Source organism: Sebastes fasciatus, chromosome 16, assembly GCF_043250625.1.
Source record: "Sebastes fasciatus isolate fSebFas1 chromosome 16, fSebFas1.pri, whole genome shotgun sequence".
In the NCBI taxonomy this organism is placed as follows: domain Eukaryota; kingdom Metazoa; phylum Chordata; class Actinopteri; order Perciformes; family Sebastidae; genus Sebastes; species Sebastes fasciatus.
Window position 1 is genome coordinate 8,072,950 of NC_133810.1, and position 23,920 is coordinate 8,096,869.

The 23,920-nt window shown below is 40.7% G+C and overlaps 1 protein-coding gene across 2 annotated transcripts; it reads left to right on the forward strand.

Moving 5' to 3' along the window:
- Nucleotides 1-1,236: 1,236 nt before the first annotated feature.
- LOC141752286 (E3 ubiquitin-protein ligase CBL-like) lies at nucleotides 1,237-22,677 on the forward strand. 2 transcript variants are annotated; one of them, XM_074610082.1, is made up of 15 exons: nucleotides 1,237-1,752; nucleotides 7,895-8,142; nucleotides 9,374-9,520; nucleotides 9,795-9,951; nucleotides 10,367-10,488; nucleotides 10,616-10,753; nucleotides 11,339-11,426; nucleotides 11,548-11,679; nucleotides 14,023-14,229; nucleotides 14,866-14,982; nucleotides 15,240-15,529; nucleotides 16,384-16,545; nucleotides 17,465-17,571; nucleotides 17,684-17,869; nucleotides 18,113-22,677. In XM_074610082.1, the coding sequence occupies exons 1-15, from the start codon at nucleotides 1,609-1,611 to the stop codon at nucleotides 18,475-18,477; spliced, it is 2,610 nt and encodes an 869-aa protein (XP_074466183.1). In that variant the 5' UTR covers nucleotides 1,237-1,608; the 3' UTR covers nucleotides 18,478-22,677. The 2 variants fall into 2 exon arrangements, with proteins under 2 accessions (XP_074466183.1, XP_074466182.1); XM_074610081.1 differs by having other exon boundaries at nucleotides 17,669-17,869; nucleotides 18,113-18,622.
- Nucleotides 22,678-23,920: the final 1,243 nt, after the last annotated feature.

Consider the following 23,920-nt stretch of genomic DNA (forward strand, 5'->3'; position numbering starts at 1 on the left):
TTTTTTTGCTGCTGAATGCTGACAGTGACCCTGATGAAGACCTATGTTGATCACAACGCGTTGGTCATTTTAAACAATTATTGCCATGTAAAATAAAGGCATTTTAACTTTGGTATAGCATAGTGCAGTTAAAATGTAGGGCTTAAATATAAACATAAGTAAATATGAAATAGTGATGTAAATGTAATTTTGTTGAAGACAGTATTTCAGATGAGAAAACTGAATTTAATCAGGATGTAGTAAGAGGAGGTGTAGACAGGAATGTAGTATGTAATAATGAGTATATATATATATATATTTATGTATATATACACACATATATATGTATATATATACACACATATATATACAGACGTGGACAAAATTGTTGGTACCCTTCCGTTAAAGAAAAAAAAAAACACAATGGTCACTGAAATAACTTGAAACTGACAAAAGTAATAATAAATACAAATTTACTGAAAATTAACTAATGAAAATCAGACATTGCTTTTGAATTGTGGTTCAACAGAATCATTTTAAAAAACAAACTAATGAAACTGGCCTGGACAAAAATGATGGTACCCCTAGAAAAGATGTAAAATAATTGACCATAGGGACATATTAAACTAAGGTGTGTCCTGTAAATAGCATCTTTAACGGAAGGGTACCAACAATTTTGTCCACGTCTGTATATATATATATACACATATACATATATATATGTATATGTATATGTGTATATATATACACATATACATATATATATATATGTGTATATATATACACATATACATATACATATATGTGTATATATATACATATACATATACATATACATATATATATACATATATATATGTATATATATATATATTTATTGGGATCATTTATTTATATATATATATATACATACATACATATACATATATATATATACATACATACATACATATATACATATATATATATATACATACATACATACATACATATATATATATACATACATACATACATACATATATATATATATACATATACATACATACATACATACATACATACATACATACATACATATATATATATATATACATACATACATACATACACTTATGTATACACACATTTACTTTAGTGGTAATTACACCACTATTTTTGCATCACAGTGTGTGCTTCTTCATTGACAGGTACTTTTATTGTGAAATCTGCAACCGGATATCCGTGTTTCCTCCGGTTAGCTGCTGGCTTGTCGTTGGCTTCTTTAACTGCTGCACAACCTGTTTGTTGATCGCTTCTCTGTGTGGCTAATTAAACACCCAGACTACTTTATTACAATAAGCCGGGTTCATTTCTCAGGGGAGGCTTTAAAGTAGCCGTCGCACAGGAAGGAAGAGCTATCTGTCTGACAGCAGACACCAACATTAAGGACTATGTTATTGTATTTAAACTGCTTTTTCTAATGTAGCTTGTGAGCTAGCTGCGTCGCCTTACAGTGTACACACAGACGTTTTATTGTTCCTGAAACAGCCTCTGTATGTCATCGCAAGTGTTAAGTATATATCTATAAGGCGAGTCAGGAATAATCCTCACCTCCACCGGGGCTAACTCCCGGTAACCGAGCGATTAATGGCCGGAAATCCGAGGAGGGGCGCCGGTCTGATCGGCTTGATGAAGGACGCCTTTCAGCCCCACCAGCAGCCTCTCCAGCCTCACCAACCTGCAGTGGTCGATAAGAAAATGGTGGAGAAATGCTGGAAACTCATGGATAAGGTACTGACACTGGGTGTTTGCATTTAGGGTACTAAAGATTACACTAAAAATGGAAGTGAGAATGAGTCACTTGACTTCTCAGTAGCTCTACATGAGAAAAATACTTACTTCCCCTTATTTTCATCATCATGATGGGCAAACAACTGTCTTCTTATTAACCTTATTAACCTGAGTACTTAACTTGGGTATTAACCCCTCTGAGACACACAATAGACCAATTATTGTCTCTTTTTATGGGGTCTTTAGGGGGAGATAACATCACCTGTACATCACCTGTACATCACCTGTACATCACCTGAAAGCTGGGTACCTGAAGATGAATTTGAGATGCAGCTCTGTGTGTCAAGTTCTTCTAGTTCTTCAGATCATACCCATTTATATTACTGTTATTTAGAGGAACTTTAAGATATGTTTCTTATTTTTTGGCTTTTATTGCTATAATCCTATTTATATAGTTTTGACTTAACTAATTATTGGTTGTCTGTTGTATGTATGGATGTATGGACTGGGAATGCTACAAATTAATTGCCCCCTTGGGGATAAATAAAGTTGTCTGAACTGAACTGAACTAGTCATAAATCAGAAATAAACATTAATTCATTATTTAAAATGTATAAGGGTTTAAAACATTATGATAGAAGTACAGTATATGATGTCCATCCCCATGCTCTATCGTCTCATCAGTCAGTTGTTGCAGCAATTTTTGCGTTGATACCATTTGTTACACAGATTTGGTGCTAAATTTAAAGTTTTTTAATCATTATTTTATTGCCAATGAGTGAACAGGTTGTAATCTAACCTGGAAACTCACGAATAAGGTACTAAAAAGGTTAAAAACACACAAAAATTGAACTGAGAATGAGTCACTTGACCTTTCAGTGTCTACGTCAGAAAAATAATCACTCTTACTTCCTCTTATTTTCATCATCATGATGGGCAAACAACTGTCTTCTTATTAACCTTATTAACCTGAGTACTTAACTTGTGTATTAACCCCTCTGAGACCCACAATAGTCCAATTATTGTCTTTTTTTATGGGGTCTTTAGGGGGAGATAACATCACCTGTACATCACCTGTACATCACCTGAAAGCTGGGTACCTGAAGATGAATTTGAGATGCAGCTCTGTGTGTCTAGTTTTTCTAGTTCTTCAGATCATACCCATTTATATTAGTGTTATTTAGAGGAACTTTAAGATATGTTTCTTATTTTTTGGCTTTTATTGCTATAATCCTATTTATATAGTTTTGACTTAACTCATTATTGGTTGTCTGTTGTATGTATGGATGTATGGACTGGGGATGCTACAAATTAATTGCCCCCTTGGGGATAAATAAAGTTGTCTGAACTGAACTGAACTAGTCATAAATCAGAAATAAACATTAATTCATTATTTAAAATGTATAAGGGTTTAAAACATTATGATAGAAGTACAGTATATGATGTCCATCCCCATGCTCTATCGTCTCATCAGTCAGTTGTTGCAGCAATTTTTGCGTTGATACCATTTGTTACACAGATTTGGTGCTAAATTTAAAGTTTTTTAATCATTATTTTATTGCCAATGAGTGAACAGGTTGTAATCTAACCTGGAAACTCATGAATAAGGTACTAACTGTACTAAGCACATTAAAAACACACAAAAATTGAACTGAGAATGAGTCACTTGACCTTTCAGTGTCTACATCAGAAAAATACTCACTCTTACTTCCTCTTATTTTCATCATCATGATGGGCAAACAACTGTCTTCTTATTAACCTTATTAACCTGAGTACTTAACTTGTGTGTTATTAACCCTCTGAGACCCACAATAAACCAGTTATTGTCTGTTTTTAGGGGGTCTTTAGGGGGAGATAGCAGGTCAACATAGAAGTGGTGTACATCACCTGGAAGCTGGGTACCTGAAGATTAATTTGAGATGCTCAGCTCAAGTTCTTCTAGTCATAAATCAGAAATAAACATGAATTAATTATTTAAAATGTGTTGTAAAAGTGTATAGAACATTATGGTAGAAGTATATGATGTCCATCCCCATGCTCCATCATGTCTCATCAGTTGTTGCAGCAATTTTTGCGCTGACACCATTTGTTACACAGATTTGGTGCTAAATTTAAAAGGTACTGTATGTAAGTTTTTACACACAATCATTTTTTATTGCCAATGAGTGAACAGGTTGTAATCTAACCACAGGTGCAGTTTGCGTTGGTTCAGCGGGCTCACTGAACCCCCTAGCAATGCATCTATATATTTTTTTTATAACAAAATAGAACTAATAATTTATTGTAATGATGAATACTATCAACCTCGTTGTGTCTTCTTATCAAACAGAATAAGAAACCAACAAGATAAGAAGATAGATTTGTGGTCCTTTTATAGCCTAATAACATACGACACTCTGTTCACACATCGTTAAATAAGCACTTTCTGTTACGCAATGTAAACAAACCACGTACCTATCAGCTGTGTGGTTAAGACTGGAGACGTAGACACTTAAAAGATGGGTGAGTAGTACTTGCTCTCTTCCGACGTTTGTGTTTTTTAAAACAGAAAACAGGTTTTATATTGTGATATTTACTGAAAATGACAAACAACACAGCCGACAGTAGCCTAGGTAAACTTTCAGGTGATCTACCTCCAGCCAGCTGTCACCTTATTTAGGTGTTTGTAGTGATATGAGGAGGTATTATATAGATAACTCATCATTTCAACTCACCAATCAGCCCTCATCCTTTGGATAAGGAATAAATAGAAACAGCGTCTGACAAAAGTTCAGCTATAAAGTTGGTAGCAGTTCAATCAAACGGATTTTGTCACGGACCCTCGTATCGCATCTCTGTATAGGCTGCACACATCCCAATACATTAGACCTCTCTGTGTTGTACACATCACATTCCCTCTATATTTTATTTTTGTGAACCCCCGACCTTAAAGTTCCAACTGCGCCTATGAACCTAACCTAAAAAATGAGACCTTCCACGGTTTTCTGGGTTTCCTCCTTCAGCCTGTAGACTGCTTTCAATGTGAAGAATGTGGGATGCTTTTTGCGGGAAAATCCAACGGATGTGACGTCATGCGCGCTCGGGAGTGCCTGTACTCTCTACAGGGCTAACAGTGTGCAACGATAGCTAATGTTCGGTTAGAAATGGCGTCCACTAACGCCAACAAACGACCAGCCCCCAACACAGCTCAGACTCCAACACAAACTCCACGGAAGCACAAAAAAACTAAGTTATATCTAGTGAAGCCCATCTTGCAAAACAGGAATCTGACCGACGTTGGGTCGGCCGGGCCTTCGATTCGCCTTCGTTTGATTTTGGTTATCAAAACAGACCCCGAGCTGGCAAAATTCCTATTGGACAGGTAGCTAACATTACTGCCAAGCATGTGAAATATAAAGTGATATTATGGTTTTAGCTGCCAATCACGTTCAGTCTTGTTTGTGTCGCCTCACTGTTTTAACTTTTGACCGATGCTCGCTCGCCTCTAAGTAGTGTGAGCACAAGCGTGAGCAACAGGACGCCGACTGTCTTTGACCCAATGGCCACAGGTGTCACTGTTAACAAGCAATTTCTGATTCTTACATAGTCACTTTAACCATTTTTTATCTATCGAGAATTGATAAAATTGATCAATAATCCCTCCAAAATACCACATTAAGACACCAAGACCTTAAGGAACACCATAGAAAAAGCCATGCTGTGATTTCTGCAAGAATTGCATTTTTCGGCGATTGGATGGCGAGCATTTCTGTTGTGTAAACTGCTCAGAAACCCCCTTCTTGTCAATCTAGCTAGGAAAGCCATCCATCCTCTGAATGCTCTAGGTCTGTAGTTTGTGACTTTAAAGTTTCATGAGGCTGTGATTATCCTAGAGGTCACCACAGGTCATTTTATACCATCAAAAAATGGTCTCACTATAATGAAATGGCTCCTATGGGGACTAACATCATCACACATGAATACAGTTGGGCTCATTGGATCCACAAGAGTCTCAGCTTTAGAGTGATACCCAATTTATGTAATTCAAGACTGTTTAGGGACCCCTGTATGTAGAAATATTAGTTAACTAGTTATACACAGACACACATTCACCCATAACATATTGTGAAACTGGTTCTCATATGTAATAAACACAGCATTAGATTTAGCCTCAGAAATCCATATAAAAAAGGTATTTCCGCTTTTATTTTAACATTTAGTTGTGTCTACTTGATCTGTATGAGAAAAGTAAACTCCCAAAATTGGAATAAAACTGTGTCCCCGATGCATTATCTAATTGGGATAATTTACAGTGAAGTAGGTCACAGTGAGGATGACTTTGCCGCGGATTTAGTGGAAACACCTCATTGGTGTCTGTGGTTTAGTTTTGTATTGCCGACTGTCACTCCTGCTTATCTTTTTCCCCAATCTTAACTGAGCCAGACAGAAGAGATGAAAGTAGAGAGGGATGAAGAGACAAGAGTTCACAAGAGATTCATTCAGGAGGGCTGGAGTAAGAAGAAGAGAGGCATAATATCAGATAAGACGCAGGGTACAATACACCATTTGCGTGCCTGTTGTGCAGCGTGCTGTGCAAAGTGACTGCATCATTTACACCACAGTACGATGTGTCCTCATGTCACATGGCACTGACTGATCCGTTTTGCTGGTAGAGGTTTTAAAACCTCCAGTCATATGCTTCCACTTAGGACTGGGTGATAATACAGTATTACTCTGGTGTGTGTAGTGCCCTGCAGTGGAATTATGGCAACAGATTGTAATCAACAACTATGAAAATGAGTCATTGGAGTTTTTTGTGATGTAATGCATAAGAGAGGAAGAGTTTGTTTGATTACTTTATGAGATAGTTGCACATCGATTTGAGAAATATTCTTATTATCATCTATTATTTCTCTAGTGTTGATATGTGCATTTTATTTACTGTTCTGGTGCCTGGATAACCTGCTGCTGTAACACAATCATTTCCCAATTTGGGATCAATAAAGTACACCTATCTATCTCTCTATATATTTATGTAGATATTCATTTATTTAATTGTTATTTATCATTAAAATAATAACTCGTACAACAGTAACTTGGTAAAAAATCATAAGAATTAACAGGAATTGCAATTCAACTGTAAACATTTTTAAAGCAGCAACAAATTGGTCAAATGTAGATGGTATATAAACATAGAATTGAATAGATCAGCCCCATTGTTACCGATATACGATCCAGTATAATAATATACTAATAGACTAAAGAAATCTTAGTCGACTAAGACAAAATGACCGATTAATCAACTAAGAGGGGATCCTGTTATCATCTTGCTATCAACCACATCTCCCAACTCTGTTCCCTCAGTCCTGAAGTAAACAATAAATGTGTTATAAAGTGTCATGTTGCAAAGCAAACATTAACACGCACTCTCTCTTGCGCTCAGTTTATTTATTAACAAAAAAACCTCGTCCTTCCTCTTTTTACTGCCCAAGTTAAAAGAGAAATGCCTCCAAAAAAACCAGCTAAATTGAGCATCGAGTCAGTATTCACACTCTTCATTCAACTGACCTTTAACATGGGAAATGTGAAAGCTCCTGGTTACGTTGCTGTTTTCAGAACTCTGACTTTGATAACTCAGGCTGCTGAAGCCTCATTAACTTCAGATAATTAGACAGATTATTAGGACAGGATCTTGTAATAGCCAGTACGGACAGCAGGAATGAGTCCAGCAAGCAAAAACATGTACACATAACACCTGACTTTAAAAATCATGATCTCATCTGAAGGTGCCTCCATATTTACTTGCGCACTAGAGGCCAGTTTGGCCGATTAATCAGCGCCGATATGATACTTTACAAACTATCGTTATCAGTGGATATAACGCAGACAGGGAGGAAAAGAAAAAGGAGGAAAAACTGATTTATTAAAAACGGCGTGTGCAAAAGTAGCCGACCAGGCTGCTGCAGAAGTAAAGATGATATCGGCCGATTAATCCGATAGCTGATTGACCTGTATTTCGTACAACAGCGTGCTGCGACGTGATGTCTTTGTTCAGGACCGTGATCAGTTCACACTGGAATCTGATGCTGAATAATATCGAAATCAGAATTGATCACCAAGTATCGCAGTGTGACCTGAGCCTTTTTTTGTGTTTCCTATCCAGGTGGTGCGTCTGTGCCAGAACCCCAAAGTGGCGTTGAAGAACAGCCCGCCCTACATCCTGGACCTGCTGCCGGACACCTACCAGCACCTACGCACCGTCTTGTCCCGGTACGAGGGCAAGATGGAGATCCTCGGGGAGAACGAGTACTTCCGCGTGGTCATGGAGAACTTGACCAACAAGACGAAGCAGACCATGAGCCTCTTCAAAGAGGCCAAGGAGAGGATGTTCGAGGAGAACTCCCAGCCCAGGTACGCTGATGAAATGTCATCCTTGTGTTTGGGTAACTGACAGATGTTACAGAGGTCAAGTTTATCTGTGTTTGAGTTGGCTCTGTGTCCATGATAGTATGGTATAAAACGGCCTAATTGGCAGCAGTATAGCATTATAAAGCAGTATAACGTTAATTAATTACAGATTACATGGCTTTACAGAACAGAATTGTGCTCAGTGTTGGTTGATTTAAAGTAGGTAGCTTCATCTAATGCCAATGCTTTTGTAATTGAAATTTGATCAATTGCACATCCCTTAAGTAAAGCCATTCAAAGTGAGTCTGTTACGGTCTTATTTCCACAAGACAAACTGAATTTAGAAACATATGAAAGTAACTCATTTACGTTGCAGTGGCCTCATTTCTGAACTGCCATTAATCTTTTGGGCTTTAAAACAGGTCAGATAACCACCGTGTCTTTAGATAGAAACTGAAAGATACTGCTCTGTCCTCTACTTTAAAAACTACACTGTCTATACGAAGTTGCTGAGAAACTTCCTCCACACACTATTTTTACACTTTCGATCATTGTGATGAAATCCAACCAGTGACATTTAGCAGAATCACTCAGATATAGTACTAAGGCAAATGATTAAAAACTGTCGCAATCGCATCCACTTCCTCTGTTTTCTCAGAAAGTCATTACTAAGCAAAAGCTCATCCTTCCTGTGACGCATTCTGATTTTTTTTAATCAACATTTCCTCATTTAGATGTTCTGCATCAACAACTGTTGTGACGGTTATCAAGAAGCTTTACTAAGTATAGACCTGACTTGTTGGTGTCTTAACCTACTTGCTCTCCTCCCACTTTAACAGGTGCAACCCCTCACGATAATCCATCCTTGTGTGATTTATCGTCTACACAAATGTAACCTGGTAGCTAATGTCATGATTCAGGGAGTTTTTTTAAGAAATTTCAAAAGAAGTTATTTGCTAATTATAATCCGTTTACCATCAGAAATGGAAATAAAACATATCAATTAACTTTGTATTTTTTTCCTGGAAGTTCTGTGACTGCGTGAAAGCGAATATTAAACATTTATACTGTAAATACAACTGATTTGCTTTGTTTGATAATGGATAAACACGTTCACACATATTTGTTGAAGGCCTGTAATCTTTCTGACTAGTGATATGAATTTGGAGAAATTAGAGCTTCCCCTACTAACTGGTGTTGTTTTCTTTCTGTTCTCTCTCTTCCTCTCTCTCAGGCGAAACCTCACCAAGCTGTCTCTGATCTTCAGTCACATGCTAGCAGAGCTAAAAGCCATCTTCCCCAATGGCTTATTTCAGGGCGACAACTTCAGGATCACCAAAGCTGATGCTGCCGAATTTTGGAGGAGGTCATTTGGGGACAAGTGAGTTTTTACTTTAGGTCACTTTAGGTTGAAAATGTAGCATCACAAGTTTATTAGGGGTGGGAATCACCAGAGCTTTCACACGTTTTTACATTCAATTCTGTGTTTATGAGTTAAATTTTACTCAGTTTTAGCCTTCCATTCACACTGATTCTGTTTGGTAGTTGCTCTCTGAGCTCTAGGTTTTGAGATTGTGAGGATGATGTATGATATTCAAAACTATGATGAATGGTTAGGTTTAACTTTCTGGCCCCCTCCTTCCCGTGTACTGTAGGACCATCGTTCCATGGAGGACGTTTCGTCAGGCTCTCCACGAGTTTCACCCCATCAGCTCGGGCTTGGAGGCCATGGCTCTAAAGTCCACCATCGACCTCACCTGCAACGACTACATCTCTGTCTTTGAGTTCGACATCTTCACCAGGCTCTTCCAGGTAAGGCTCATGACGACAGAGAACAAAAACACCACTTTTAACCAGGAGAGCGGCGTTTTGTAAGTTACGTTAGTGATGTTTGTCACATGTTTTTTACTGACGTTTATGATGTGTTTCTCGTATTTATGTTACGTTTTTTTCCAGACGTATTTTACTTAGTTTACGTACTTATTTTAAGCCCAAACATGATGTTTTTCTAAGTGGTTTTGTTGCCTAAACCTAACTGTGTACGTTGTACAAATGACAAGAGTAAAATGTGTTCTCAAGACACGTGGGATGTCCGTGTGATGTCGTTCTATTTATACGCCTTCCTGTGAAACTGGGTTGACATGTGTTTGCATGAATTGGTGAGTAAAGGTCTAAAACAGTTTAAATCTTTATCATGAACTCTTTTTTTTTTGTTTGTCTTGTGTAGCCATGGTCGTCTCTTTTAAGGAACTGGAACAGTCTGGCTGTCACACATCCGGGTTACATGGCCTTTCTAACCTACGACGAGGTCAAGGCTCGACTGCACCGGTTCATCCACAAACCTGGCAGGTGAGACACAGACGAGCCCGACATGAATCATGCTTCCTTGTGATTTTAAAGTGTTGGATAAGAGGGATAGGCTCTGAATGCTGTCCGTTATACACTGTTGGTTTGAGACTGTCGTCCTCTCTCTCAGCTACATCTTCAGGCTGAGCTGCACTCGGCTGGGCCAGTGGGCTATCGGCTACGTGACGGCTGATGGGAACATCCTGCAGACCATCCCCCATAACAAACCACTCTTCCAAGCCCTCATTGATGGATACAGAGAGGGATTGTGAGTCCCGCTACAACACAGTCTTAATGCACCAGTTTATACATTTTAGTTTATACATGCCTCTAGGGAGTTCAGATTCCCACAATGACTCAAGAATAGCTCTTTTTATATAGCTATTGTCTTTTACTGTGTTAATATCTTATTAATTACATTTCCATAAAAAAACATTCCTTTGCTTTGGTGGATGCAACCCAAAGAACAAAATGGGGAATCAACACTAGAGGTTTCTTAAGGATTTTATATCATTAAATTATCAGCTTACCAGTGGGATTCCTTACGTATTCAAATCCAAATATTAAAATTTTGGTAAAGTATGAATGTTTTAGCGTCAAAATGCTATTTTCCAAAACCTTTCTAAAACGTTTTCCCACGTGACCTGACGTAGGTTTCTGCATAATGACGCTCTACATACAGTATATACATATATCCTTATCCATAGTCCATAGCAACTCCCCTGTTCTGCGAGGTAAAATAAAAAAATTTTTCCATGAAACTTCACTGTTTTCTGATCTGATCTCTCGTAGTGATGAATCCACAGAGAATTATTACTTGTGTGTGTTTTAAATTTATGCGGTGGTTCTCCAGCTATCTGTTCCCAGATGGTCGTGCACAGAATCCAGACCTAACAGGGCTTTGTGAACCGTCTCCGCAGGACCACATCAAAGTTACTCAGGTTTGTTGCTCTTGTTTGGTTCTCATCTGTAAACCAGTCAACTCTCTAGATTGAGAATGATTTGACTAATAAGTGTTATTCAGTATGACCAACCTGTGTCTTCCTCACTTCCTCCCTACAGGAGCAGTATGAGCTGTACTGTGAGATGGGCTCCACCTTCCAGCTCTGTAAGATCTGCGCAGAGAACGACAAGGACGTGAAGATCGAGCCCTGCAGACACCTGATGTGCACTTCGTGTCTGACTGCGTGGCAGGTGAGGCTGCACCCGACACACTTTAAAAAGATTAATTACACTGTTTTCTAACAGCTCTTTAAATCCTGACGGTCAGAAGGGAAGTATGACTTTCTTTCTTACTGCTGTGAGCATTTATTCAGAATAGGGCTGTCAAAATGAACACGATAATAACGCATTGATGCAAATTTGTTATTTTATATAGCTGCATACTTCTGAGACATCATACCTGGCCCTAACAAAAACAAACTAAAACTACTATAAAACTAAATATATAAAAACTCCGAAAACTAATTCAAACTAAACTAAAATGAAAGGGAAAAGTCAAAACTAAAATAAAATAAAAACGAATTGAAAATTCAAAACTATTATAACCTTGGAGAGAACCAGTTACGTTTAAATTCCTTGTTTTGAATTCCCTCATATTTTTAGTGAGAAGCTTCACTGTCTTCTGATCTGATCTCTTGTTTAAATTTGCTGTTGACATTTGGTGTTAAAGCAAACTTCCTCTATGTTAATATGTTGTTTTGATTAAATCAGCATAATGTAAATTTATACAGCACTACTTCCATCAGTACGAGCCCTCTTCTCTAACGGAAACACTGTTTTGATTGAGTAAAGATTTCAAATGACTTCCTCATTGCAGTTACTTTCAATTGTTGCTAAGATACTGTCAATGAAAGTCAACACTTCCTGCACACATGTGTCGCAATAAAAGCCTCCCAGCTGCTCAAAAGGACATAACCCCACCTTAAAGGTGTAGGCTTTTCATTTGAAATATTTACAAGAAGTGTTTCATTGACAATCGCTTAACGTTGATGGCAATAAAGTAAGGGGGAAGTGATTGGAAATAAGTAGTGTATCAGTGCACTAGTGTGACATGACTGTTGCTGTGCTGATGGAATCATTTACCATGTGTTGGCTCACATGATAAATTCAGAGTAATATTCTAACAATCAGCTTAAATTTTAAGCGTATTTATAGTAATTTGAGAACTACTGTACTGTGATCTATTTATGAACTCAAAAATCTGTTTTTCATATGTTTATGTCACCTAAAGTGTCTGACCTTGACTATACTGACTTGAATCTGTGCAAAGTTTGTCACCAGAGAGGTGTTTTCACATTCCTCTACTGAAGGGGGAGATTCAAACGTACCCCGGGCGAGCTAGGATTGGTTGTCACAAATTGGAAAGCGGACTTGTCAGCACAGAGAGCGAGAGTTTGCTTTAGCAGAGTGAGTGTGGAGTTTTGGGATGTTAACAGGACCCTGGAGCTTCCTTCTAATATCTATCAAAACATCCCACTAGATATTATTGTATGTTTCACACTGTGTCAGCCACTGCCAGCTATAAGCCATCAGATAAAAGATGCTTACTACACTTTTTTGGTGCACAACAGACTCCTCATCTGAGTCAAACATGAACGGCGGAATCTCTCCGGAGGAAATAGACCAGACGGCGAAACTATACAACGACTTGTTGAGAAGTAAATACAATGGAACGGGGGAGGGAGAAGGCAACATCTAGTGGCTGAATGTTATCAGTTTTATCTATAGCACCTTTAAGATATGTTCAAAAGAGGAAATTCACTGTCGACCACAAAGGAACATACTAAACGGAAACTTTTGTGTATGCTTAACACACTTTATTAAGAAAACAACTATACTGTCTTCCTCTTCCTTATTGTCTAACCAACATACCCAAAAAACTAAAATGGATTATAAGTGCTCCTTCAAAATGCAAAAGATCAGGAGCAGCAAAAGAATCAAACTCACCGAACGTAGAATTGGGAATTGATTTGATTTCCAGTCTTTTGTCCTCAAATCACACTGAAGTCCTTATTAACTTCACATAAACGAGGTGCAACCTTTTAAAATGAGCTAAATGCTTTTCCCCCTCTCGACTGAAGGCTACATAACTCCTCTGTCGACCTTTCAAATGCATTTCCTTCCCCCAAACAATTCTCTTCCCTTTGTTGTCCAGGCCACGCCCCCTCACACCTGTGATCTTAATGGAGACAGATCACCTGACCACTGTTAGCTAAATGAGAAAAAAAGCATAGGTGACATGGATATCAGTGCACCAGAGGTTAAACTCACCTCTCTGTTGCAGAGGAATTTTACTCTGCCATTCTTAAGATTAAGGCCCTTTGATTTCGGTTAGATTTTTCCGACAAATGGCCACTACACAGTCTATGCCAAAGCAACCAGACTCCATTGAAAAACAGTAATTTTACCTCTCAGAACACGGGGCGTTGCTGGTCGTAACAAAGTAGTGAGTAAAGTGTCTCGTATCAGATAACAACCTCTTCTCTGCTCCCTCAAATGTTAAACTTTGCTTCCTTTGGTGTGTGTCTGTATCAGGAGTCGGAGGGTCAAGGCTGCCCGTTCTGCCGCTGTGAGATTAAAGGCACAGAGCCCATCGTGGTGGACCCCTTCCACCCGAAGGCCAGCGGTGCTTCCTTCGCCGGTTTCCAGGGGTCCAGCAGAGCAGAAGCTGCCTGCAACGACGAGGACGACGACGATCGCCTGGAGGACCACCTCGTCATGAGCAGGCTGGCCTGCTCCAAGGTAAACCAAATGTGTGACAAAGAGCATGTTAATGTGGGACAATGTGGGACACGTTACCGAGACTGAGAGGCAAAATTTGTTCGAATTTCTATCTAACTTAAAAAAATAAACATCTCTATTCTTATCTTGTAACATCTGTATGCTTTGCCCAAATGCATCCAGAGATCAGTCTTGAGCCGCACGTTTCTTGTGAGACTCACATGAACTGTGTCGCTTCCTGTTGCATCATCGCTATGTGCCATGCAACATCTATAAGGCGGCGTTCACATGTTGCGTCTAAAAATACATGGAAAACAGCAGCTGTGCCGCTTTCGTCTTTTTATCCAAGGTGTTTGGGAGGTTGCGCTCCTGCCGTTACTAAGCAACCAAAACCTGCACGCTGCGATGACGATGATGATGATGAAGTTGCGTTAATTTAGCAGTAAAAGCCTCACTGACTAAACTGAACAAAGTCAAAACAAAGATAAATGGATTTCCAGCATCGTAAATCCACCACAGTATCTTTACTGCTCGATTTGTCTGTCAGTCCATGCGTCTACGTTGACATCGATGGATTTGATGGTGCAAAAAACGCGGCATGTGGACGGCCTTTAAATGTATATGTGTGTGTGTGTGTGTGTGTGTGTGTGTGTGCAGGTAGAGCGCCCACCATCTCCAGTGTCTCAGCTGCCTCCGGTTCCCCCCCGACTGGACCTCCTGCAGCAGAGACCCTCCAGCACCCACAGCGCTCAGGCTCAGGGAGCAACGGCCAAGGTACGTGTTGCCATTTACATATTTTTATGCACATTTTGAAGTATAGCATTAAAAAAGCTGAGGTGTTTTTTGTTAGAAAAAGAGTTGATGCACTAAATGAGTTATGGAAACACCTTTGCCGAATAAATTCTGATGTACTGAACATTAACTCATGTTTCTGCTGTCGGCGTCAACATTAAACACACCTGTACTAACACACCTCTCACCTCTCTGCTGGTTAATAACACCTCCATCCTCTACTCCTCCCTCCACCACAGATAGCAGCCACTCACAGAGACAAGCCTCTACCTCTGCCTCCCTCCCTGAGAGAGCTGCCCCCTCCTCCCCCTCCGGAGCGCCCCTCGCTGGTCGGCCAGGATTCCAGACTCCAGAGGAGGCCGCTGCCCTCCACCCCCGACCAGCCCGCCTGGGCCTCCAACTACATGGTCCCGCGTCCGGTAACCAAGGCCCTGTCCTCCTTGTCCGCCGCGCCTCAGAGCAACGGGACCAACGGAGAGGGAACCAAACCTCAGGCGGCTACCAACGCCGTCTATTGCCTGTCTGCAAGGTACGGTTGTGCTGCTGTAGGACAAAAGTATAGTTACTATTTTTCACACTAAGTCATGATGTGTGACCTCATTGTCCTGGACAGACTGGCATCAGCTTTTAGACATGATGGTTTCCATTTGAAGTTCTACCCAGTGGCATGGTGTAGGGAAAATATGTGAGGAAGTCAAGTGAGTCATATCTTCTAAAATATAAGGCGTGATGTGCACCCTGCTGGCATATTACAAGCAATACACAACGCTAGAATACAGTAGATAGTTACATAAAAAAGAAATGCACATAAATGGCATACATCTCTTTTCCATCTTCTTAACATACAAAGATATATACAATATAAGGGCTGTACCGAATATCATTTTTTGGGCTCTGGAGCTTCAGTAGTAATCTACGACGCGCAGGATTGTGTGACCGGAGGAGCGCTTTAACATGTCGGTTAGTCGGCAGCACAGACTCATGACATTAAAACAGCACAATTCGTCCGTCACACAATCAGTGGCTTCCCCCACACATGCTTTTTCGAACAAATATGTGTCATGGTGAGTCCACGAGTGCTGGTTTTAAGTAACATTTGCAGGCCCTGTCTCCCTAAATGGCGGTGTTTTGAGGCTGCTATCTCCGCCTATCCTGTCAAGGGAGATACAGGGAGATGTCAGGGAGATACAGCTGAAAGCTTTGGGAGTAAACCTTGAGTTTAGATATTTTTTTATCACAGTATACGTTAAGTGTTCTCAAGGTCAAGACTGAATTTACAGCGCTCAAGTTTTGTGCATGTTTTTGTGACCTCTTGGGATAACGGGAGAACCTGATTTATGAACCACAAATAAAAATGTCTGTGTGTTGTCTGTATATGATCAGAACTCTGTCGGCGTCGTCGAGCGGCGAGAAGCCGTCGTCTGACAGCGAGGAGAACGAGTACATGAGTCCCACCTCTCTTCCCGTCTCTGGAGCCCCCTGGGTCATAACGGGCTCCTTGGTGCCTCCTCCTCCGGTCCAGACAAACCACCACAATGACATCAGGTAAACAGGAGAACAGGCGGTGATGCAAACGCTCCCCGTGGATCAATCACTGTCCTGAAATGATCATGAAGTATCTAACGTGTCTCAATGTAGAAATCGGTGCTTGGACCAAAATGTTCAGGATGGGAATAATACAAAATAGGTGTTTTATCCACTTTTAGGCCTTCTCCACTGCAATGGACCTGACAATTTAAAAGGGCCAATGCTGCAATAATGTATCTGGAGCAGTATTTGTTTTGTCCACCAGGGGGCTCTGGAGCCTCAGTGTTGTTTGTCCGTGGACGTCCTAGTTCCTAAACCCAGAAATACCTCCTTTACACTTATTCACCGTGTTTCTCCTCCTTGGGTAAATAATTTAAAGGCGATGACGCAAATGCAACGTGTGACAAAGAAGGCAGCGATGTTACTCAGCTTGTTGCTTTGATGAAATGATGACATTAAATTAAATAGAGGACTAAAGGAAGGATGAATAGAGAAGCACATTAAATACAGTACAAGAGGAAGAACGAATAGAAAAAGCTTCTGAAATGATAAAACCCAGTGAGCAGAGAAGCAGCGGCAGCACCGGCTGCATGCAGAATTGATGCAGCTCGAAATTCAGTACCATTAGCGTCATTAATATCTTAGTATTATTAGTGATATTTATGAGGCAGAGTTGGAAAGATGCAGATTAAAAAGGCGTGTGTCATCAGAGGATGTGAAGTAGTGTTGCTTTTATTTCATGATATTGCATGCAAAACCTTTTTCTGTATGCAATATAATAAAATAAACCTGTGTTGAGTGGTTTGAAATTAAAAATGGTTTCTTGTTTTATAGACTTTTTTGCTTTATTCTGGTTAAATTGCTGTTAATCTCATGGACATAAATGACTAATAATAGCACTCTAAATTATTATTTCTCCTCTCCCTCCTTGTCCCAGCAACGAGGTGGTTGACAGCGACTTGGAGGACCCCCAAGTCTACGAGTCCATGTTTAACATCCAGGCCCAGGCTGGCTCCTCTGAGACGCCACCGGACTCTGACCTGGGTAACAGTCACACCTCATTATCTCTGTCCTCAGGGGAAACAAAGGGGAATATTTGACTGTTTTACTCTTAAACTAGTATCGTGTATATTGACTACAGGTGTTCGTTTTTCAGACCTCCCTCAACTTCCGGCTCCGGTTCTCCAGGACAAGAAGGAGGAGACCAGCGAGGAGGACATTTACGAGTACGACTGTCCGAGACCGGTCGTCCCTCCCACCGCCACCAGAAGAACGATGTCGGATATGGGCGGTCCTTCAGCCGCCTTTAGCTCGCTCAGCATCGACAGCGCAGTAGAAGCCAGTATGTATTTCTACAAATACTGTTTTAAAGTGATACTCTTGAAGATCATCATTTAAATTAATGTCTGTTAAGTAACTATCTATCGCCGGAGCTAACGGCGCTGACAACAGCAACAGTGCTGACAGAGCTAGCAGTCTACGCTTCCGCGACGCCACCAAACCTCTGTATTCCCTCAGGTACTTGAATCCAACACAATGTTACCCACTGATACTGACTGCTGTCTACTCATCTGTGTGTTTCCAGGTATGTTTGCAGCAGGGGTTGACCCTGAACGTCCCCCCAAACCTCTCCCACGACGAGCCAACTCCGACCGACGGCCTCGGCCTATAAACCGTGAATATTCTGCTCCATTGCCAGACCTCCCTGGTCCCTCCACCTCCTCCTCTGCCTCCTCTTCTCCTCCTCCTCCTCCTCCTCCTCCTCCTCCTCCTACTCCTCCTACCGGCAGCCAGACCCTAAACGGGGAGATTGAATGCCTGATGTCGCAGGGCTACTCCATCCAGGACATCCAGAAGGCCCTGATGATCGCCCAGAACAACCTGGAGACGGCCAAAAACATCCTGCGCGAGTTCGTCGCCGTCTCCTCGCCGGCGCACATCGCCACATAGTCGCTCCGGGGCACGCCAACCCCTCTCTGTCTCGTCTCTGTCTCCACTCTGTGCCATTATCATGGATAGCATTTACCAAGCACTTTTCCTGCAGGGCCACAACTTTACTCTGAGGAGAAATGCTGCGTTCACGTCATATCAGCAGACGCAGACGACGTTCTATGGCTGTATTCGAAACCTCCTACTATACTAGTAGTACAACCTCATACTATACTAGTAGTACGTACTGATTCGGCCAGAATGTAGCATGCAGTATGCGAACAAAAGCAAAATATACAGTATGCCAAAAATACCCGGATGTCGTACTGATTTCGAAAAAAATCTCCAGTCTACCTCGCCTACTGTATCCCACAATGCAAAGCGCTGGAACGGTACAGGCTATGGTTACAACAGCAGCCAAAAACGGCTAGTTTTTTTACATTTTTCGTAGCTATTTCATCACTTTTGAGGCGAGAAATCAACTGTCTAGATTATTAATATCGGCAGTTTTACAATATTAGATGGTGAATCGAACATTTACTCGGAGTTTAGAAGCTCCACAAACTGCCGTGACAGCTAACTAACGCCTGCCGGGGTCTCTACATCGTCAGCCGGGCGGTCACGCTCACAGACCGCTATGAGCTTGCTGGAGCTCTCTGGTGACCGGTCTCGTAGACGAGGGGCTTTTATGTCCTTGTTGACGGATAATTGTACGTATAGTGGTACGAGTTACATTTTTTGTCCAGTGCTTTAAGAGCTTTTTTAAAGGCTGAATCCTGGTCTAGCATACTGCAAAATACATCGCTTTAACTCTTTCATACTACTCAGGAACGCGGTATGTACTGTATACTGCTTACTGAGTTCCTCAGTAGTATGTAGTAGGTGGTTTCGAATACAGCCCTAGTCTTTGAAACATCCAAAGTCATTTCTAACAAACGGTGAACATGTTACTTGTTACTAGTTTTAGTGTGAAAATGTATTATTTTGATTACCTTGGACTTGCCAAGTGACATTTAAGCCTCAAAATCTCTTGTTTACTCGTAAATCGCCACTTGAAGATTGAGGTTTTTTGGCTCCCGAGAAGAACGGACGGTTCAAACGTTCGGCGCAGGTTTGTTTAAGGAGCAGATAAAGTCTGATATGACGGGAACGCAGCATACACGGAGAATGGAAGCCTTTAATGTGAGCTCTCTGTAGCCAATGCTTTGACCCTGTCGTACTTTGCTGAGGTCCACTCGTGCCGTGGCGTCGTTTCCCCCCTCAGTCTCAGAGTACTTCCTCTCATTAAGCTAAGTGTTGAAGCTACGGCGACCAGCAGAGGGGATCGTTGTTCTTTTACTGACTCCCACTGCCGGCAGCCGTTCAGTTTGGTGCTTCTTGGCAAATCTGTGGCGTACGAATATGTAGCGACACGGTCGGAAAACTTAGTGATTAACTCTGTGGTTGTGTGCGCTCAGTGCTGATGAATGTGAATGTTCAGTGCAGTATCGCAGGGCTTCGTGTCGTACGCTCTGTTTTCTTTCGATGGTATATCGACAAGTTGACTCCGTATTTTTTCCTCTCAGCTCCCGGTTCAATGATGGTTCCGTAATGAAATGACAAGTTTTAATGTTTAAGCACTCCTAACTTGTTGTGCTGTGTGTAGTACTAACGACGGCTGGAAGTTTATTTTGTCATGTAATTCCATGATTGCCTGCCACCGACCCGGGTGGTCTGACACTGAAGGCTGGTTTATTTACTCAAAAACGCTTCTCTATACTCGTATGGTTTCTTACTAATAAGCAAAAAGGACTTTAAAGGGATAGTTTGGGTGTTTTGAAGTGGGCTTGTTGAAGGTGCTTATCCATAGTTTGTGTATTACCTACAGTAGATGACGGTCAGTACGCACAGGAGCAAAGTGATGTACTGCTGTGGATGTGGACGGTCATCTACTGTAGGTAAATACACTGACTATGTATAAGTACCTCTTACAATCCCACTTCCAAACACCTGAACTATCCCTTTTAACACGTGCTTGTAGATTTCCTCTCACATGTTGATGTGATTCAGCTCAACATCACATTATTTACCCAGAAGAACAGCTGAGGGATCAGATTGAAGGGATTTCAACTGAGCCTCTAAAGCTAAAAACAGAAGGTGGTCGTGTGGACTCAGGTACTGAATGTAATGAACGAACGGATGATATAATGTTGGCACTAAACTCACGACACATTATTATAGAAACATTCCAATGACTGGATTTTAGTCACTTTACCCGCATTCGATTTACATACAGCCACTTTATTTTATATTTTAGTTTTACATCTCGTGCAACTCTGGACATTTCAGTCCCTCGGCATTTTATAGTTTGTCGCAGGATGAATGTTAAAGGGGCTAGATGTAAGATCAGAAATTGCTTGTTAACAGTGACACATGTGGCCGTTAAGTCAACGACAGTCAGCGTCCTGTTGCTCACGCTACGTAGACGACACTCGGTCCGAGTCAAGTCTACAGTCCTTTATTTTAAAGTTATTCACATCCAACAAAATCTCCAAATCAACAGGTGAAATTATAACAGAGTAAACTATAAAACATCCTGTTAAGTTGTGGATATCTCAGGTTTTTAGATTTCTTTCCAGTGGACCAACAATGAGCAGCTGTCAGTCGCAGCTCACTGCCAGAAACGAAACAGGACTGAGTTCACGTTCACGTATAAAAACATGTCTGAAGAGTCACGTTAAACTACGAGTGCAATTTCCTCCCTCTTTCCTTTCCGAAATAGATCCTCACTTCTGCAGTAACATGTAAATGTGCCTTCTGTCAACCACAACCTGCACATGCCGACAGCAGACGAACCAAAACAAAAACAGTTCCTCCACATTTACGGCTTAAATTAAATCTACAGTTTAAGTTTTTAATTGGAGCGTTTGTCTCAGATATTCACTTTCAATAACAATATCTATATCAAGAGTTTGGAGTTGGGTGATATGCAGGCAGCGTCACGGGAGAAAAACATAATTAGAGCCAAACCAGTAACGAAATCGATATTTGGGAGTTTAATAAAATCGATTGTTATTAAGATGGACATTTTACAGCTTGTTAGTGCTCCCTGGTGGACTAAAAAAATGCAGCCGTTATCTTGCTTGTATGTTTTTTTGCTATTATGAGGTACTATTTACTAATTCTAATATATACTATGTCATAACATTTCTTTTATTATTTAATGAATGCAATGTGCAACCGTACTTTGCCGTTTCTGTACTGCAGACTTTAAACGTCGGTACTAGAGGTGGGCGGATCGATACTACCGATACAAAGTCTTGTTTTGAGTATCGGCGAAGTCCCGCCCCTTCCAGTGGAGCGCCATGGGACTTTATTTCGGAAGAAATATGAACGGTAGTCAACGGAGAGAGATGAATAATGTTTGATCCTGTTTGAACCGCGCCACGAATCACACATGATGATTATTTGTCTCTCTCCGTTGACTCCCGTACATATTTTTTCCGAAATAAGGTCCCATGGGGTTCACAGGAAGAGGATCTGTAGGATCGGTCCAAACAAAAAATGGATCCATCACGTTAGTTCAGTTTTTAGTGCTGCAATTAAACATGCATGTGATGAAGTCATTAAAGGTGCAGTGTGTAGGATTTGGCGCCATCTAATGGTGAGGTTGCAGATTGCAACCAACTGAAACTTCTCTCGTGTGCCAAGCGTGTAGGAGAACTACAATAGCCGACGCATAAATGTGAAAAAGTGAATGTCTCTCTCTAGAGCCAGAGTTTAGTTTGTCCGTTCTGGGTTACTGTAGAAACATGGCGGCCGGCTACGCCAAAGAACGTATCTTGCCAAGAAGTGAAAGTCAATTGTTCGTTTCATTGCGACATCAGCGCCCAGCAGCAAAGCTACGCTTCCGCCATTTTGGACTGAAAGCTACTACCGGATGCCAGTAAAACGTCCACCTTAAAAAATGAAGTAAAATATTATAAATATAATAAGCTTTTTCAGTCCAAAATGGCGTCTGTTGTCAATAAAACACCAGAGTTTCATCTCTTCTTTGCTTCTATACTCTTTGGCTCCATGAAGAGGACCCGCTCCCTATGTAGATACAGTATAAACGGCTCATTCTAAAGTAACGAAAACACAATTCTTATTTTCAGGTGATTATACACTAAAGAAAACATCCATTTCCGCCAATAGATCCCCCTGAATGCTACACACTGTTCCTTTAACAGAGAATAATATTTAAAAAAAGTCAGATTTGGCAAAATTATTCTAAAAAAATGCATTCACCTCATAAATCAAGACTTATTAGCTGCTCTTAACAATAAAAAGTATCGATACCAGTGATTGGATAGGAACCAGATAGCGTGGTATCGCCCACCTCTAGTTGATAACTGGTATATTTGTCAGGCGGCAGATTTTAATGTGATAGATTTCTCTTCTAAAAAAAATAGGTTTGAAATACGCCGACATGTCTGTAGAATCCAGTCTGAGCCGTCTCTATGCTTAAAACAAAAGTTTGCTTAATGCGTTTAAAGTAGTAAAGAAACATACTAGGAAAAGCAGTAAAACCTCGTATCCCTGCTGATGTAACGGAGGTTTGGTGAATCTGAGTCTCGCTGTGATTCCACTGAAATCTCGCAGCTTTAATTTGCCCCGAACCAGAAGCATGTTAAAGCAGCACGCCGCCCCTCAGCTCGCGTTGATCTACAGAGAATGTGTCGTCAGTGTTTGAACAGCTCTAACGGGGGACGAACTCTTGACCGTGAAAAGTGGCGCCGTGTGAGGAAACGCTCGTGTTGAATCACTGCCGGAGGCGCCGCCGTCTCTCTCTCACACAAACACTTTCCCTCAGAGTCACTGGTAATCTCAGCCGGTGCGTCGAGTCAGATCCACTGGTTATTAATGATATGTAATCTCGCTAACTCGCCTTTTCAACAAGAACTTGCCTACTAAAAAAAGTTGTCTTCATTGCTTTGTTATTGCCTGTGTAAATATGATTTTATTTATTGTCTTTTTAATATCCTCAGCATTTGTTGTGTTGCCATGTTTTCATGCCTAAGCCATTAAGATTTTTAATTAAACAGTATTTTCTTTAACATCTGATCTGTGTGGTTTGTTCGTAATGACTACAGGCTGTTTTACGTCGCAGTGAAACTCAGTATTTGCACAAATTATTTGAAAGAGTGATAGTACGTGTCCACAGGGGGCGTTTATTATCGCATTGGATGCTTGATGGGCTGCCACTAGGCACCCGATTGGACGAACGTGGGCTGCTGCTTCCAGCTTTCAGCGTTTCTCAAATCATTTTATGCAAGAAATAAGCCTTGCAGTTGCCGAATCTTTATTTTGGATCAACAATGTTTAGTTTATAAGTTTCTCGGGAGTTTCTAGAGGCGGTGAATGCATTACACTGCTGTTTTTTTTCTCACTTTTTTTTCAAGATGCAACTCTTTATTTATTTTTAACCCAATTTTCTTTTTTT

What these genes read in the sequence shown, in the direction of transcription:
- LOC141752286 (XM_074610081.1), top strand. Translation starts at nt 1,609, where the DNA reads ATGGCCGGAAATCCGAGGAGGGGCGCCGGTCTGATCGGCTTGATGAAG. An exon ending in AGGAGGTCATTTGGGGACAA is followed by an intron (nt 9,521 to 9,794) that starts GTGAGTTTTTAC and finishes CGTGTACTGTAG; the next exon opens with GACCATCGTTCCATGGAGGA. An exon ending in TTCATCCACAAACCTGGCAG is followed by an intron (nt 10,489 to 10,615) that starts GTGAGACACAGA and finishes CCTCTCTCTCAG; the next exon opens with CTACATCTTCAGGCTGAGCT.